General features: G+C 38.2%; 1 protein-coding gene across 1 annotated transcript in view; it reads left to right on the plus strand.

The window, feature by feature from the left end:
* RYK (receptor like tyrosine kinase) overlaps positions 1-19733 on the plus strand; it is a 96050-nt gene that overhangs the window by 40427 nt on the left and 35890 nt on the right. Inside the window, exons 4-8 of the mRNA XM_007457555.1 lie at positions 2046-2145; positions 3854-3988; positions 7175-7228; positions 11139-11283; positions 17080-17180. Coding sequence (XP_007457617.1) covers positions 2088-2145; positions 3854-3988; positions 7175-7228; positions 11139-11283; positions 17080-17180 — 493 coding nt within the window. The 5' untranslated portion in view covers positions 2046-2087. The remainder of the gene's footprint in view (positions 1-2045; positions 2146-3853; positions 3989-7174; positions 7229-11138; positions 11284-17079; positions 17181-19733) is intronic.

The following is a 19733-nucleotide window of genomic DNA, read 5'->3' on the forward strand; positions in this document are numbered from 1 at the left end:
TCTTTCCCTGTTTCCTCTTTGTTAAGTCCTTTTTTTGTTGTTTTTTTTTCATTAGCATATAAACATGTTTATCTTCCATTGAAAAAAGAAGAAAGAAAGGCTTTGAAATCTACCCCACCACCCACCCCCAGCCCTGCCCCCCACCATTACCTGATTACATTCTTCCTAGTTAAGTTTCTTGAAGAATGGTTTCTTGAACCTCTTTCCTACTACTGTTTTCCTAACCCACTGCCCTTTGGCTTCTGCCAGTCCCAGCCTCCACCAAAAAGCCCCTGTGACCACTGAATGGGAGAGGGGTACCATTCTTATTGAGTCCCCAAGAGCAGGACAAAGAGTAGCGTGAAATATAAGGCCTCATTGAAGGTCTTGAAGGTGGCAGCCATTCTGAATTTCACCTATTGCTTTGCACTTTGAACTCTTTCTTTCATGAACATCTCTCTAGCAACAGGACTATATTTATTGATTGATGCTGATTGGTTCTATTAAGCCACCTGTGTAGGCCACGTATTGATAGAGAATATTGGTGTTCCCAGGACATCTTCCTAGTCACCCCTCTTCCTTTCCTGATTCTGAATCACTTGAGAAATAGATCTAGAGGTTAGATGGGCATCCAAACATAAACTTTCTCAGTGGTGAAAGCTGGACTAGAGAATGTGGCTTAGATATCCTATGAGAAATTTGTACCTTGGAATCTGCTTGTGAGGTGAGTGGGTCTGTAGAACATACCTTCATCCACCAGTCACATGCAGGCCCTCAGAGCTTGGCTTTTATCAAATAGAGAAGACATTGGTGACTAGTCATGGTCTGTAAATTATACATCTCAGCCCCTTGGCTCTCCAGGGCGTCTCTGTCAGTGGCTGTGGTCCTTAGCAGAATTTCTGAATCCTAGATGGCAGATTGTACAGGAGAGTGGTGGTACTGTTCTGAGCATGAAATAGAGGGTGGCTTACTGGATTGAATTTTTATCCAATTGAAAATTCCTAGGAACAAATGAACAAACATAACAAGACAGAAACCGAGTCATAAATACAGAGAACAAGCAGATGGTTACCAGAGGAGTTAGGGTAGAGGGGGAGGAAAGAGATAGGTGAGGGAGATTAAGAGGTGCAGACTTCCAGTTGCAAAATAAAAGAGTCAAGGATATGAAATTTACAGTGTGGGGAGTATAGTCAATAACTAAACAATATCTTTGTGGTGACGTATTGTAACTAGACTTATTTTGGTGATCATTTTGAAATGTATAGAAAAAAATCACTGTTGCATAAACGGAACTAATATAGCATTGTAGGTCACTTATACTTCAAAAACAAACAAACATACAAACAAACACATAGAAAAAGAGATCAGATTTGTGGTTACCAGAGGAGGTGGGCAGGGGGAATTGGATGAAGGCAATGAAAAGGTACTATAGACTTCCAGTTATAAGATAAATAAGTGCTAGGGATATAATGTACAACCTTATAAATAGAATTAACACTGCTGTATGTTATATATGAACATTGTTAAGAGAGTAAATTCTAAGAGTTCTTATCACAAGGAAAATTTTTTTTCTATTTCTTTAATTTTGTATCTATATGAGATGATAGATGTTCCCTAAATTTATGGTGATAAGCATTTCATCATGTATGTAAGTCAAATCATTATGCTGTAACCGTTTTAAACTTATATAGTGATATATGTCAATTATATCTCAATAAAACTGGAAGAAAAAAATAAACACACCCCCAAGACAGTAATCTAATGGGTCATGTAAGAGGCAATGCAGTCTGGTGGGGAAAAGTCTTAGACGCAGCTGAGCTGGATTCCCACTCTAGCTACTTTGCATATATTCAACTTCCCTGGCTTGGTTTCTTCAACTGTTTAAAACAAAAGGAACATTCCTAGCACGGTTTCTGACAATTTGAACTTTTTAAAAAATAGCTAGATTATTTGTTCTTATGAAAGGCTCATGCATTCATTAGTTAATGACCTAAATCAGTGAGGTCAAGCTGTTGGTGCCTTTTCTGTTATGATGGATCCAGTTTGTTTATTTCTCCATTTTACAGGTTGAATATAAGCTGGGATTCCAAGTAGACAATTTCGTGGCTATGGACATGCCCCAGGTCAACATTTCTGCTCAGGGGGAAGTTCCACGCACTTTATCAGGTGAGTCTCAGTGACAGAGTTTAACATACTGTTTTTAACTGTGTCCCATGTACTCTCAAAGAACAGTTAAACTACTGATAATGTAGTGTTCTATGCACACACATAGGTATTATATGCTTAAGTACTTTGAAAAGTAATTTTTTTAAATAGAGGTTATTTGGACTGTTTAAACCATTTCCTCTTTTCCATCCCTTCCAGAACTGTCTGCACTCAGCTCTTCTCTGTCTCCTTATATGCATGTTGGCCCCCAGCTGGGTCCCTTTGTCTGGTCTTGTTTCTCTTCTGTTAGTTCCCACACTGCAGCCCTGATAACCACCGAACACTCACTTCTGACCATGTGATATCAAGCCCCTCAGTGCCCCCACCCCAGTCAGCTGAGTACATTGCAGACTCCCCAGCCAGTGTGCTGTGTTTACATCTGCCCCTGCCTGCCTTGTCTAAACCTTATTGCTGCATTTGCCCCAGTGTTCCAGCAGTGCCATGCTACATGTAGTTCTCAGCACAAGCTGGTCTCTGTATTTGGAACCATTTTTTCATCTTTCCTGCTTGTGAATTTCTATTCATACTAAATATTCTGCAAGACTCAAAATCTGTACTCTCCTTTTCCTGCCTCCTCTCCCTCCATTTGTTAACTCTTCTGTATTTAACTGTTTTGAACTGATCACATTATCTTGTAATTCTTTGTCTCTCCCTCTAGCCTGTGCCACCCTGAGGGCAGGAGCTGTCTTTTTCAGCTATCTACCCTTGGTGCCTAGCATAACATCTGGAACAGGATAGGCACTCAGGACATGTCTGAGAAAATCATTTAAGTGTCATATTTACACCAATTTAACTACTTTTGAGCCAGCCTTTTGAGAGAGGCTTCTGAAGATGTGAGATTTAAAGAAAACGAAAATTTTTTATACTTGACAGTATAAGCCCCAGTGTTATGGAACTTTTTTGACAGTCTTACTCACTGTTATTAGTGACATTCATTAATCCAAGCTTTAAGAAAACATGGGAAAGCTGGTTAATTTTTATGGGCCAGTAAAGAAATTCAAAAATGCCCATATTGTTCATACACTGATGTAGATGGTAGAATGATGTATTCTAAATTTGTAGAAAAAGAGTCTTAAACTGAAAGATTGAAAAAAAAAAAAAAAAGATGTGCACCAAAGTCTGTTATCTCCTTACTACATTAATTGATTAAAAGCCAGTTTCTGTTTAGAAAGGTTTTTTTTCTTTTTAATTCATAGTTGAGAATTTATCAGTTTCATTTACAGGTTTATTTTTAATCTCTTCATTAATAATACATAATTGCATTTTGGTGGTGAATTGTCTTTCCTTTTTTATCAAGTAATTTTTGTTATTACTGTTGATTGTGACTGATGAGGTAGTAGGGTTTGCCTTATGATTCTGTAGCTTTACTGTATTATAATAAGAGAACTTATGAGACAGATTGATATGTTAAAAATCATGAGAAAATTTGAAAATAATTCTCTTCCTTTATGTCTTGGTTTGTTCTTTAATGCTAACTTTTATATCTATAATGAATGAAGTACTTAATGTCCAAAGCTGTGTAGTCTAAAGTTCTCTGAAAGTTTCTGCTTAGTATGTTATGTAAATGTATTATTTTTAGCTTTATTGCAACAAAAATAAATTCTAAATTATTCAGTGGGCATTAATGTTGATTTTTAGAAAATTAAAGTATTTTTTCTTTTTCAAACAGTGTTTCGGGTCGAGCTTTCCTGTACTGGCAAAGTAGATTCTGAAGTTATGATACTAATGCAGCTCAACTTGACAGTAAATTCTTCAAAAAACTTTACAGTCTTAAATTTTAAACGAAGGAAAATGTGCTACAAAAGTAAGGAATTTATTTACCAAAGTATGTGTTTTATATAGATGTGAGGAGGTCAAAAATAGATTTTGTCATCTTTTTACAGATTTGTGATCAAATCTTGATTATAGTTGCAAGTGAGAAAAGAGAGCACTAACTGATGAAATTCCGAAATAATCACTGAGATAGCTTGTAGCCAGGAATCTCATTCAGGCCCCACTCATTTCCTGCTTTCTCAAAATTTTCATCAGAATTGCTAAGGACGTTTTCCTTTAGGAATGTGAAATAGCACTAGTGGCTGAAGAGGTAAAGAAATCAGGTAATTTTGATAGGGACCCCTCAGTAATGGGGTGTTAACTATGTTTCCTTTATGAATTACCATTATGTAGAAGAATTGCCCTGGGGCCGGAAAGACCTGAGTTAGAATTACAGCTCTGCTCTTGACAGGATAATTGGAACAGGTTTCTTAACCTAAGTCTCAGTTCTTTTCATCTGTAAAATGGCATAATAACCTGTTTCAAGAGGTTGGTTGGTTGGTTGATTTTAGATTAATTGAAGCTAATAACCTGAAACTTAGAATACCATATGTGGGTACTTAATACATGTTGGTAGTTTTTGGTTTTGAATAATCTGTTACTCAGGAAATTAAGTGGATATGAAAGAGCTTCAGCATACTAGGTCATAGATCAAAGAATTTTAGAATTCTCCTTAAAGGTTATCTAGTCCAACCCACTCACTTTAAGTTCCAGAGAGATTAAAGTGACCTGAATTTACAAAGTCACATTGGTAGAGCTGGTTAGTATCTAAAATAGGAAAAAAAAAAAAGCTAAAGAAAACCCCTCTAAACTTGCTGAGTGCCTACTGTGTTCCAAGTGCTTTACACACATTAAACCCATTTAATGCTTATAGCAGCCGTAGGCAGTAGGTTCTCTCATTATCTCCATTTTCTGAGGAGGAAGCTGAGGCTCAGAGAATCCAACCAACTTGCCAAGGCCGGACAGCTAAGTGGTGGAGCTGGGTTGCAAACGCATGCTCTTGCTTCTTTGGCTTCTTTGGCAAACTGTCTCTTAACACATTTCCTAGTCAAAGTTAGTGCTGAGTGTTATGAGAACACCTGAGGCCAGCAAATGAGTTATAATGGCTAATGTCCAGATAACATGCCAGTAAAAAAGCTGTACTGCATTAGAATGGGCATTTTTTAAGCTCTAATTTAATCTTTTAATTAGAGTAAATATAAAGTAAACAGTTACTCTCCATGTATATTTTCCCCAGTTTTATTGAGATATAATTGACATACATCACTGTGTAAGTTTAAGGTGTACAGCATAATGGTTTGATTTACATACATTGTGAAATGATTATCACAGTAAATTTACTTAGCATCCATCATTTCATATGGATACAATAGAAAGAGAGAGCAAAAAACTAAAAAAATTTTTTCCTTGTGATGAGACCTCTTAGGATTTACTTTCTTAACAACTCTCAACATATATCATACAGTTAACATATTGTGTTAAATAACATATAAAGTACACCGTGCTGTACGCTATATCCCTAGTATTTATAACTGGAAGTTTGTACCTTTTGACTACCTCCTCCAGTTCCTCCTCCCTCCTGCCTCTGATAATAACAAATCTGATCTCTTTTCTTATGATTTTTTAAAAAAATTGATTCTTTAGATTCTGTATACATATAAGTGAGATCATAGAATACCTCATAGTCTTTCTCTGACTTATTTCACTTAGCATAAGACCCTCAAAGTCTATCCATGTTGTTGCAAATGGCAGGATTTCCTTATTTTTTATGGCTAAATGGTATTCCATTATGTGTGTGGTGTGTGTGTGCGCGTGCATGTGTATTTTCAGCACTTCTTTATCCAGAATGGACATTTTTAGTCTATGGCCACACCACCCTGAATGCGCGATCTCGTCAGAATGGACATTTTTAAAATGAAAAGTTAGTCCCTTGTTAGCTTTGGTGTTTTGATACATTTGTCAGTTCTTGCATATCCAGTTATACCTTCATGTAATTTTAAAGCCAAAGAAGACTTTAGAGACTCTAGTTCAACCTAGTCGTTATATAATATGAGGAGACTGGGACCTGTAGTGGTCACCTAAGCGTGCATAGGCAGTCAGTGAGGAAAACAGAACAGGTGGTTCCTGGCCCCTAGGGAGGTGACGCTGCCTATACCATGGCGCTTCATCTGTTAGTGCTTAAAGGCAGAATGTTGGACAAGTGTGATGGGGTCTGTGGAGCCCACTAAGGTTAATGATCAGCCGATATTCAGAATAATCCCATACCTTCTCCATTTTCTTTAATATGTACATGAAAATTAACAGTTGATGTAATTTTCTGTTTTAGACTTAAGTTTAATATAGTACGACCCTTTTTATTTGGTGGTCATACTTCTGGCCACCCTAATCATCCGGTTTACATTCATGACTCTTTAATATGTGATCCTAATATATTTATATGGTTTTCCAGCTTTCTACATTTTGAAAACTGTCTGCCACAGAAAACATACATGTACTGTACATGTTAATGGGTGTTACTGGGAAGAAAATTTTCCTTTATGAGGGTGTAAATTATTGGATTAGACAGGTTTTGTTACTCTCAAACTCCTCAGAGCCTTTGCACTCTGCTAATGTGCACTGTGAACCTCCACAGAGGTTATAGTATGTAGCTTTCCCCAGACTTCTTGATCACAGAAACCCTTTTTCATTGAGCATCTGTCTGTAAGTAATACCCATTGGCTAATATAGGCATAGACTATTGATTGATGAATATAGTGATGATTATCAGAATAGTAATGTAGCATTTATTATATATATATATATATTTTAACATCTTTACTGGAGTATAATTGCTTTACAGTGTTGTGTTAGCTTCTGCTGTATAACAAACTGAATCAGCTGTATGTATACATATATCCCCATATCCCCTCCCTCTTGCATCTCCCTCCCACCCTCCCTATCCCACCTCTCTAGGTGGTCACAAAGCACTGAGCTGATCTCCCTGCGCTATGCAGCTTCTTCCCACTAGCTATCTATATATTTATTATCTTGTGACAAATACCTTGTTACTTAGTTCAGGGACTTCTGTTAGAACATAAAGCTATGTGAGAAAAAATTCAGAAAATATAATTTGGTATTTAAGGATTTTCATGGAAAAGAAAGAATTTCTAAAGCATCTTTTATCTCCTTTTTAATTCAGAACTTGAAGAAGTAAAAACTTCATCCTTGGACAAAAACACTAGCAGAACTATTTGTAAGTGTTACTGTATTTATTATCTTGTTCCATCATTAGGGATGAAAAATGATGGATTGCAAATGAACATGGTTTTGTGTAGCTTGGATGTTTTGTGGTTTCCAGTTTGTCAAAAGATTAAATGACGCCATGCTGCTTATTTCACTGATGTTTTGTAGATTGGTGTGTTCAGATGAAACTATTAGAATATTGAAAATTTTGTAAAGCAAAATTCATACATATTTCATGTGATCTAAAAAACTTTTATAAGCAAGAATTTATATCATTTCAAATGGTCATAATTAAAGTATGAACGTGAAATATGTGTAAGATCTTCATCTGTTTAACAGAAGGATAGAAAATCTAATTCATGGCCTGGATGTAACCCTCAGCTAGTTTCATCCAGGTGAAAATACAGGCTTAAATATCCACATTGTTTAAACCTACAGAGCAGAAACTTGAAGGAGATTTTTAGTTTTTGATAATGGTTGTGTAAGGTAGTATAACTTAGACTTCTTTTTCCTTTTCTGACATGGATACATCATTAACTGTTACTCTTCCTGAAGTCATTTTAATAGCAGTATCTTAAAATGTTACTAGATTCTTTTTATGGAAGTAAACTAAAAATCGGGGGAGGGAATTTCAAGTATGCAGAAGTCAAGAGAATGTTTTGATGAACCCCCATGTGACCATCACCCTGCTTCAGTAATGATCAACATTTGCCAGTCCTGTACCGTTGATTCCTTCCTCCTTTTTCAGTTGGGTGCGTGGGTGGGGAAGGATAGAGTAGTACTTTGAAGCACATCGTATGCATCATATCATTTCACCCCATAAATGTTTCAGGGTAGGTAACTTTTTAAAAGGCCATTAAAAAAACAAGCCACGGGCTTCCCTGGTGGTGCAGTGGTTGAGAGTCCACCTGCCGATGCAGGGGACACGGGTTTGTGCTCTGGTCCGGGAAGATCCCACATGCCACGGAGCAGCTGGGCCCGTGAGCCATGGCCGCTGAGCCTGCGCGTCCGGAGCCTGTGCTCCGCAACGGGAGAGGCCAGAACAGTGAGAGGCCCGCGTACTGCAAAAAACAAAAAAACAAACAAACAAAAACAAACAAACAAAAAAGCCACAATCACCCAACACCTATTCACTTGTATTTGATTTATCACATGTAACAAAATTAACTCCTTAATATCTTCTGATAGCTAGCTGGTCCATGTTCAAATTAACCTGATTGTCTCAAAATTGTCTTTGTATAGTTTCTTCCCTGAATCAGGATCCAAATGAAGCCTACACACACTGTATTTGGTTGACATGTATTTTATATTAATCAGAAACCACCCCCTTCCCTTCAGTGTCATTTATTTGTTGAAGAAATTGAGTCATTTGTCTCAAAGAATTTTCCACACCTGCATTTTTGTGGTGTCATTTAACATGTTTTTCTCTCTTCTAAACTGGTAGTTGGATTTTGTACTTCCTTAGGTTGAGAACCAACTCTTTTGGCTAGAATAGTTCATAGATGGTAGTATGTGCTTCCTATTTTATCTTTTTCATCGCCTCAAGAGGCACAAAGCATCTGGTTGTCTCAAAGTAGACCATTTTTGAAGGTAAAATAATATGAGATTTGTCTGCCTTTTAGAAATATTTCATTTGGATTTGTCTTTGAGAAGAAAATAAAACTATTTTTTAAAATATTGTTGCTCTCCAACTTTACTTGTAAAATTCTGGCGATTTTATCCGTTTCTTTTATGCTAGTAGGGTTATTATTTCTGACAAGCAGAATACAGTATTGCATATCCTTGGTCTCTGCCTGCCTCTTCCTTGCTCCCTCTCTCCTCCCCTCCCTTTCTGTGTATTCATCCATCTAACGTTTACCGAGAGGCTATGATGTGCCAGGTGGTATGATTGAGGCAGAGGATTAAACTGTGAACAAAGCAGACTCTGTAAGCCCCCATGGGTTTCTAATGTAGCAGAGGAAATGGAGTTGCAGTACCAGTGACGACAGTATCTTGTGGCAGGCTGTGACATGGCCAGCACAAGGGGCTTTGGAAATCCTGAGGAGAGGGGCAAGTAACCTCCTCTGGGAATGAGGGTGAGCTTCCTGAGGAGGGTGGCGTCTTGTCTGAGACCTGAAGGGTGACTAGGTGGTGGCAGGTAAAATGTCGAAGTGAGGGAATGGGAACAGTGCATACACAAGCCTTGGAATTTGGAGGTAGTCAGGCGGGGCGCATTTGGGGACCTGCCCAGCAGAGCGGTACCCTCTCCTCTGCCTTGGAGTGTGCTGAGATGGATACTGCCAACATCAGCCTTTGGGACCTTCCTTTCCCACCCCTTCAAGGTTGAACGGCCTGTGGCATTCTTAAAGGAAAGTCATACCTTCATTCAGGCTGCTGTCAAGTCTAGCTGCCCTAGAAGCCATTCGGTCTCTCTGCATTGATCTGTTCTGGTTTATTATTTGTTGATTCAAAGTTTAACTTTTAGAAAGCAATCTTATTTTTAAGTTTTTGAAAGCTATGACTTTTATCTTTTGTCCTGACCTATCCCCATAACTCCACATTTGTATTTCTGTCAATTTGACATCTCCATGTAGATGTGTACCAGGTACTTTTGGACAAAACAAAACTCTTGATTCTCTGTTTGCCCAACCTGCTTCTTTTTTCTGCTTGTAAAGGTACCTTATCCACCTAATTCTTTAAGCCAAAGCTTTGCTTCCTCTTTTTCTTTCTACCTGGGTTCAATCCATTAGCAAACTCTGTTGACTCTGCTTCCCAATCCATGAACTTCTCACCTTCACCATAACACTCTTGTCCAAGCCACTGCTCTCTCTTTCTTGGACTGCTGTAGTAACCTGATTTGTTCCTGCTTCTGCTTTTGCCCCTCCCCACAGTATTCTTTATACAGCATGCAGAGTCATCTTTGTTTCTTTTATTTTCAAGTATGATCGTGTGTATCATTCCTTTGGTTGAAACCTTGCAGTGACTTCCCATTTCATTTAGGATAAAATCCAAATTCTTCACTAGAATTCTGATGTGAGTACTCATCAAAACTTACATGAATCTCCAGTTACACCAGTTCTGTTTCTATTTCTCTGTCTTCCATTCTGCTTGCTCTTATCATGTGGATCTTTGTTTCTGTATCTCTTTCTCAGTTGCTTCTGTGTGTATGTGTATACATGTGTCTCTGTGTCTTTGAATTATTTCCCCTATTGTTGAGGCTTTCTTTCTTTTTGAATAGTATTAAGGTGACTGTTATTTTATTTCATGAGTATAGTCTTGTTTTCCTGCTTTTATCTTTAAAAACAGATAAGCAAAATAATTTCTGTTACTCTCAAAAGTGAAAAAGATGAAAGGTTTGTTTGTTTTACCTGTGGGTCGCTCTACTGTATATCCCTCCCCCTGTGAGTTAGTGGTCATCGGCAACAAAGATGTCTGATCTCTCCGTACCAGGTGTCACTGTTGAGGAAGGGTCTGTAGAGCTTGCTGTCCAGTATGGTAATTACTAGCCACGTGTGGCTATTTAACATTAAATTAATTGAAATGAAATAAAATTAAAACTTCAGTTCCTGCATTGTACTAGCTACATTTCAAGTGTTTAATAGCCACAGGTGGCCAGTGGCTGCTGTATTGGAATGCACCCTATAGAGCATTCCCCTATTGGACAGCACTGCTATAGATGGTTTATTATATGTATACCGCTTGTAAATTTTACTCATTAACCAAAAGTTCTATTTAAAATCCCTTTTTTACTACAACAAAAACACTTTTTAAATTGTGTGAATTTACATCAACATGCTACTGGTAACTGATCTTATCAAAGAATGGACACATGAAATGAAAATCTTTTACAAAGAACAGGGTACTCATTGTGTATATTGGCTCACGAAGCAATTGATGATATTTGTTTAAAAAGCTTAATGTGTTGTTCATTTTTATTTCAGATGATCCTGTACATGCAGCTCCAACGACTTCTACACGTGTATTTTACATCAGCGTAGGGGTTTGCTGTGCAGTAATATTTCTTGTAGCAATAATATTAGCTGTTTTGCACCTTCATAGTATGAAAAGGATTGAACTGGATGACAGGTATCGTATATATTTTGGGAAAGGAAAAAAATAAAAGCAGTTGTTTGCATTTACATGGGAGCCCACACACACCCATGCCCACTAGTGCACAGTGGTGCAGGGGAAGAAGGGTGGGAGGCTTTCCCTAGCCAAGGGAAAAAATACTTGAAAAAATACTGTCTTTGTGTTTCTCTGATTTTATTTTTAAAAATCTGTGAAGTCAGAAATTAGTTTATTAGTTGGTGGAGAAGTAGAGTAGAGATCAAGATTTTCCCCACATCCCCTTTGACATGACTCTCTTCTAGACTCTTAGTACCTTTTTGAAATAGCCCTGTTTCTTCCTCCTAGTTTGTCCCTCCATCACTATCCATCCTTCTATCCATCCATCCATCCATCCAATTTATTAACAGAGAACCTGCTATGATTTAAATCATTAGTTCTCAACCTGGTCACACATTAGAGTCATGGGTAAGCTTTTAAAATACATCAGCACTTAGGTACCCCCTTCCAGAAATTCTGATGTCATTGGTCTAGGGTGGTGTTTGAGCATCAGTATTTTTCTTAGAGCTTTCTGGATGAGTGTAATGTGTAGGATTTGAGATACACCGGGTCAGATGTTATGCTAAGTGCTAGGAATAAAAAAAAAAAAAATGATATACTTCATGACTTCAAGTATTTAATCTTTGACATTAACCCATATTATAAAAGTTTGTAAATTTGATGATTGTGGTATGTGTATTATAGTGTGGGAATAAAACAAGTGCTCGTCCCAGCCTGGGTGAGTCAAGATGACCAGGAGGACATTATAGTCAGGATAGGGTGAGAGGTAAAGATGGAATCATAGACAGGTTTATTTTCCTAGTGCACAGTTCTCGTTTCCCTCCTCAGTGATTCCCAGTTGCTGACTGAAGACATTCTCAGCTTCGTGACTTGGCTTTCAAGGCACCCTCCTTTACAGTCTGGAGATGAGCCTGCCTTGTCTCTCATCCTTACTTCACGCTCCAGTTAAATGATTATTTGTTCCTCACTTTTGCCCTACACTTTTCCCTCCAGGACTTTTGTTCATGCTTTCCTTTGCCCACAGGGCTCCCTGCATTTTCCACTGGTTCAAACCATTCTTCACATTTCAACTCCATTGCCATCGCTTCTATGAACTCTCTTTTAAGCCTCCCAACCATCAGTTTCTCCCTCCTCTCTTTGTCTTTCTCTCCTTCCCTTTCCGTTTCTCTGTCTCTCTCTCTTTTTGGTAGCAATTATTTTACTTTTTCCTTCTAAAATCAGTTTTTGTGTACTTGTCTCTCCTGCTAGAATGTAAGCTTTTCCCAGTTAGGGAGCAGTGCATCTTACTGCTGACTCCCCAGTCCTACATGGTGCCATACATACAGCAGGTAAGCATATGTGTGGCAGAAACAAAAGCACAAGGGGATGGGGATCCTGGTTGGATTAATTCCCGCCCCTAACTACTCTCTGTCCCCTCTGTTACCCTTTCTTTATCTGAGTAGAGAAAGAAGAGAGAGGAAGTCAGAGTGAGAAGGGAAATTCACAGGTGGGATGTTTCAGAGTATGTTTTGTATATATGGTTGTGTTAGTTACAATCAAGTTTTGTAGAGAAAGAACTGAGGGGGAAGTGAAGTAACAGGAACATTTTGATGGGACTCTGAGAGAGGATATGGCAGAGTTAGAGGTCACTGGAAGGCATGGCATTTAGTAGTCTGTCTTGATAAACATTCTCCTTGAATGCTTGTATGGGGGGGCTCTGAACCCACAGAGATCAGAGTTGTACAAGAACTTCAGAATCCATGGGGCTTATACCTTTGCTGCTGAAATAATTTGTTACCACCCATGAATTGGTGTTCCAGTTCTCTAGTTTTCAGGCAGGTGTTTCCAGATATTGCCTGAATAGAAGCAGCTTTCATCATCACTTGTTTTCAGAGTACAGCCTAGTGGTTAAGAGCATGGACTGGAGCCAGCACGTCTCTGAATTCTGGCTGTGCTACTTACTAGCTTTGTGGCCCAGATAGAGGAAGTTTTGTAGCTGCTTTATGTCTCAGTTTTCCTCATCTCTAAAGCAGAGATGATCATGGCACATACTTTGTAGGCATGTTGCGAAGTTTCAGTGAAATAAAAGTGTAAACTCTTAGAACAAGCCTGGCATATAGTAAGTGCCATTATTATGATTTTTCTTTTCAGAAAGTTGCAGTGTGTTGGTAGTGATGGACTAATTTCTTCTTCATCTCTTTCCTATTCTACTAGCTGTTATTTATTACATGCCAGGCAAGCTAATAGTGGTGACTAGAAAGTTGCCATCCAGTAATCTAATAGCATTTAAGAGACACTGCTTCTTCCCTCTGTGCTGGGGCCACTGAGTTAACAATGGCTACCATTTCATTGAGTGCTATTTACCAGTACTGTACCAAGCACTTTACATGTATTATCTTATTTGACACTCATAGCCACTTATGGGTATCCTTGTTTTAAAGATAAAGAAACAGGCTTGAAGAGATTAAATAACTTTTTTAGGGTTGCACTGCTAGGCCCAGGACCGAGCAACAGGAGAGACTCATTATTGTTGTAATAGCTGTATTGTAATAACTCAGTACTCTAATTGTATAAAGCACTTGTTATATGCCAGGCACTGTTGCATGTGCTTTTACATCCATTAATCCTCTTAATCCTCACAGCAGCCCTGTGAGGTTTGATGGGACCCATGGCTCCATGGAATTGCTTGCACAGGGATGGTACAGAGTTCTTGCATTCCTGACACTCAGGAGCCAGAGTCCTCTTATACACAGAGCTTATTTAGAGGCAGAGAATAAAACTGCCTGAGGTGTGCTCATGCCAGGGGCAGTTGGAGCCCAAGTGTGTGACTTTCCCTCTCCTGACACTATAAGCTCATCTTCTCAGTCTCTGTGTTGTGCCAGATGAGTGTATTCTGGAGATGCAGAGCTTTTGTAAAGTTCTTCCACAGAGGGATTGGTCTGCCCTCTGTCTGTACTGTAGTCTTTCCCTGTTAGCTTGCAACTATAGGAGAGTTCACTCCTTTGTGGGATACATGAACTTGTTATTTGGCAATATCTTCATTTCCCATTATCTGCATTGCCCCATCACCCTTGCCATTACTGGTGACAGGGTCCCTTTTATTTCCCCTTATTCATTTCTGTATTCCCCTTATTCAGTGTCTAACAGGTATCACTGAATGAATGTTGCATGAAGAATTTATTGAATGAGGAATGAGTAGAGAGAGACAGGAAACCATTCTGTTAGAGCAATAATTCTTTGCCTCTTTCAGTATATATCAATAGCTCATGTCAGCAGCAACTCTTCTGTGTGGTTTATAGCTTTCTATTCCAAGGAAGGGTGTTCTTCTCTGTTTATTGATTGATTGATTCAGTAAGTGTTAATTGAGCTCTCACTAAGAGTTGGGCCCACTTGAGGCCTCTTGTGCCAGGCCCTGGCTTAAGTGCTGGGAAGGGAGGAGTGAACAAATAGGTACTTTTCTTACCCTCATGGAGTTTACAGTCTGCTTGGGCAAGATAGATACTAAACCAGAAATCCCTGCTAGAATGTAGGCTTCATGAGGGTAGGGATCTTTGTTTCTTATGTTCACTGCTGTATCCCCAGCACCTGGCACAGTATCTAGCATCTAGTATACACTTAGTAAATAGTTTTTGAATGAATAATTAAATAAATGAATTACACAGAAAAATAGAGAAATATAAATCATAATAAGCTCTCTGAAGGAAAATGATGAGCTTTGCCCTAAGTTCTAACTTCAACGCTAAAGCAAGGTTAATGTCTTCATAACTAATCTTACTTGCTTATGAAAGTCAAATGAGATAATTTATTTAGACTGGTGTTAAACTATTAAGTGTTAGCAAGTGTACATTTTTATTTCATTTTTTACCTCATGTGATGTAGCTATGTAGATATTGAATTTAATAGGTATCAGGGGTTGATCCCCAACTGCTCCGTGCTTCTCTCATAACAGTAAGTCTGGGCTTTCAAAGGTTTGTTCTGATCGCTTTACATTAGTGCTATGCTCATTGTAGGGACCACTAAATATGGATGAGTGCATAACATCTTTGTATGCCCAGGCTTTTCAGGAATTATGAGGTGGTACAAGAGTGCCACCTACTGTTGAGCTGCTGAAGAGAAACACAATAACTAGTAAATAATTTGGGATCTGTGCATATTTATTCAACCTGTACATTGGTTGCAGGTAATATTTGAATTATACTTTCACATATATTATACAACTTGAACCTCACAAAAATCCTGGGAGGTAGGTTTTCTTATCCCATTTTATGGGTAAGTAAATTGTATTCTATTATTTCCCCCCTCTTTGGGGATGATAATACTTCTCTCCTCTCCCCATTTTTGAACCCTGGACTTTTAACAGATTTGATTTCTGACGTGGTCTTTGAGTAGTATGTACTCAGAACTCCAAAAACAGGTTCCTGGTGGTTCCAGGAATTAAGGATGCATAATATTGGTAATAATATGCATAATTAGTAATAATAATTTGTAAGTGTATGTTTGAGAGCAGGGCATTGCCCTAAAAGGATTATATTTTTCATGTAATCCTTTTAGCAACCTTTTCAGGAAGTAGTATTATGGTTATTTTATCCACGAGGAATTTGAGGCTTCAGAAGCATTTTGCCCAAGATCATACAGCTAGTTAATAAATGGTGGTGCTGGCAGTTTTGATTTCAAGGTTATGCTCTACATCTCTTCACTGTACTGTCCCATACCCACTATATGTGTAGACCTATATAGATCAATTTTTGAGTAGCAGCTTTTTATCATTATGTGTTTTTTTAATCACTAGGTTATGAAAATACAGAACTATTTTGTGGGGTGTGGTCATTTAAACAATTCTCATATTTAGGAAATTTGGGAGACTCTTATGGCACTCTGCCGATCCTATAGCTAAGGGAGGCATGGAAAGTAGACCTTCCTCCTGAGGGGATGACATCCTGCCTGTGATTTCACCCTTCATGCTGAATTTCTATGCTTCACTTCTCCACTGCTGCAAAAGTACAAGGGCTGAGGCAGTGAAATTGGAATGTGTGCAAGGGTGACCCTGGGATAAGGTCGTCATCCACTGACAAGACAAAAGGACATTAATCTGTAGTAATCTTGAGTATGGGGTTCACATTTATTTGAGCCTACCATTTTCTGGGTCTCCTCATTACTTAAAGAATATGGCATAATAGAATGCTTCACGTGCTAGAGATTTCTAATAAGTTCTGTAAATTCTAAAAAGGTGGGATTGGGGAAGTAGAAGAAGCAAAATGTATATGATTAAACAGATTTGAACCAGGTAGGAAGTCCCTTCCCAAGCTTTGAGCACGTTGGCACGTTTGATTTGCTTTCATACTCCATCATCTGTAGGCCATTTGATTTTGGACCATCATTAAAAGAGGCCTGTCTTTATACTCCTTTTCTTAAAAGCAATCTAATTGAGCGGCATGAACTCTTTTCCTAAGAGATGGTTCCCTAGCATAACATTTTGTGAGGTTCAGGACTGCTATCTATGGTGTCTGAGGAATACCACATTTGTGAATGACTGTGATATGATGAACCTGCCTGGTGGTTGTGGAGATAGAAAGGAAGGAAAAAAATAGAGCTCTACGTTATGAGACAGACTAAAATTTCAATATGGAACATTTGTGATAGAGATCCATGCATTATTGTGATCTCCGTTAGGGTTTTAAGCTGGTTATAATGGCTACATGCATTTTGTATGTATGGAAAAAGGAGATTTCTCATTGAAGCTGACTTGCCAAGTATTTCTCTCTTAAAAATTGTTTGCAGCATCAGTGCCAGCAGTAGTTCCCAAGGGCTGTCTCAGCCATCTACCCAGACGACTCAGTATCTGAGAGCCGACACACCCAACAATGCAACTCCTATCACCAGTAAGAGTTAATTTAATTCTAAAGATGGTTTACTAAAATTGTCTATGTTCTGTCTTACCTTGGTCCTGTGTGGTTAGTTACTTGTGGGACGTGTGCCATGCAGTGTACATAGTATCTAACATGTACAGAATTGGGCTTTAACTTTTGCTTTCTAGAGCATTGAATGAAACATTCCAAAATTGGAGTATTAAAATTTTAGGTTTAATTGCTAGAATTAGTTTTGGGGAGGTTTCTATAGATTATATTAAGAGGGATGCTAAATCATCTCTATACAAATTCAGAAGGAGGATTTTCAGGTAGTTAGATAGAATAAGCCACTGATCTCTATGAAGGCAGAGACTTGGATTTTAATGAATTTTTTGATGGTCTCATGGGCTGTGGTTAGGACTCTACATTGTTTTCTGATCATGATGGGAAACTAGTTGCCATTAGAGTTGAGAATGGGGTCTGATTTCCTTTTTTTGAACAGGATTTTGATGAAAGTTTTTATACTGTAACATGTAGATGTTTGGGGGAAAATAATCATTCTTAGAGTATAATTTAGACATAATGAGGACTCAGTCACCATACAAATAAGAAACTACACAATCATCAGGATAGACAGTGGACCACAAGTCAGGGCTCAACTCAGTGGTGCCATTGATTAATGAGGTTCTTGTAGGCAATTAACTATTATCTCACCTGGGCTGACATTTACTCTCTAGTAAACTAAAATTAAGGAGTATCTGTTCTTCACCCAGTGCCCTCTTGTGGTCTTTCAGTACTGTTTCTCATTAAGACGTACCAAGATTCTTTGGAGAAACAGATGATTCCAGGACTGGGTCGGGAATGTGTAAGATAAACCTGGGACATTTGCTGAGCCAAAAATCCAGGAAGCTACTAAAGACAGGAGCTCCCCAAAATGGGACCATTGAGCATCAGAAAGAATAATGACTGCAGTGGATTGATGAAGTGATGTAAATGTGAAATGTAAAATCCACAAGTTCGTAATGATACTTTTTAGAAAAATCGGTCATTATGGGAGTTAACTAAGGCACCAAGTTAACTAAGGCATTATTATGCCTTACTCTGACAACTGGCTACCTGAACTATTTCACAGTAACCAGATAGTGCTGGTTTATGAAGGAAAATATTTTTTTTACAGAAGAATCCCAGCTAATAAATGTGGAAGGAATGGTAGAATTAGAAAATCATACTTGCATCCCCTAATAAAATATTTGATTCAGGAAAAGATCGTCAGTGTTTTAAACTATATGAACAAAGGGAAGTAGGGAACTTTACCATTTGAGGGATCAGAGTGTCACCGCCTGAATCCACTACTGAAACTTAGCATCATTAAAAGTAGGACAGCTAAGTATTTTGTGCTCCCAGATGGAGTATTCTTGTCTCCCCTCCCCCTCCAAGAGTTAACCTGGATCTAATCAAGGCTGTAAAACTGACTTGCAGTTTACAAGAAATACAGGGATAGGGAAACAAGTTAGATGACACTAGAAGAGGCAGATGCTGGACATTCTCCAGGATAATTGACCCAGTTTCTTTAATAAGATGTGGCAAGAAAAATGAAAGGGAAGGAGGGGGCGCTCTAGCTTAAAAGAAATCTAAGAGAAATCATAACAGCAGTTAACATCTCCACCAAGGAAAGAAATACATATGTTCCTCAGGAAATGTAGTGATAGATGTGAGAGTAGTCCAAACTATTTATAAGAAACACATCATTGCTTTTAATGTCTAGCTGTCAAGATTTGCTCATTAGAGTCAATTCTTGATTGTGAATATAACCTTAAAGAGGTAGATAGTAATTTATTATATATGCTAAAAGCAAAATGCATTTTAAAAAGTCAGTGGAAATACATTTATTTGTTGACAAATTTTTTTATTTACCACCAATAAGAAGTTTATTTGTTTTGTAGACATTACCTTAAGGAGATAGGTACTTCATTTCCTATGTATGATAAAAACAAATAGTGCTTTTAAGAAAACCCAATGGAAAAAAAAAAGAAAGAAAAGCCAGTGGAAATATATTTGTCTATAAATAAAAGAAGAAAGGAGCGGAAAAAATACTTGAAGACAAAATAGGCAAGAGTTTTCCAAAATAACAAAACACAACAGTCCACAGATGCAAGAAACTCAGAGAACTCCAGGAAGGATTAAACACTCATAAATGCACTCATAAATGCTCACATATGCACACACACCTAGACATATCATGGTCAAAGTGCTGATCAGTGGAATCAGGTTTTGTCAGCCTAATCCATCCATTATAAAGGTTTCCAAAGCCTTTCATGTAGTTCTTCTAGCAGCCACTGATGACCATTGTCCAAGTCCACCCATTCTTTACAGATTTTTCTTCCCCAAAATACTATTCCAATGGGGATACCATTCCAATTTCTGCTTGCTAACACTAACTTTTATTCTGACTTTTTTTTTTGTGCAATGAGAATTTTAATTTATGGCCAGAAATTTTGTTTTGCCGTCATCATATTAAGAATGAATGGGGGGCTTCCCTGGTGGCGCAGTGCTTGAGAGTCCGCCTGCCGATGCAGGAGACGCGGG

This window comes from Lipotes vexillifer, unplaced genomic scaffold (assembly GCF_000442215.2).
Source record: "Lipotes vexillifer unplaced genomic scaffold, Lipotes_vexillifer_v1.1 scaffold86, whole genome shotgun sequence".
Taxonomy (NCBI): domain Eukaryota; kingdom Metazoa; phylum Chordata; class Mammalia; order Artiodactyla; family Lipotidae; genus Lipotes; species Lipotes vexillifer.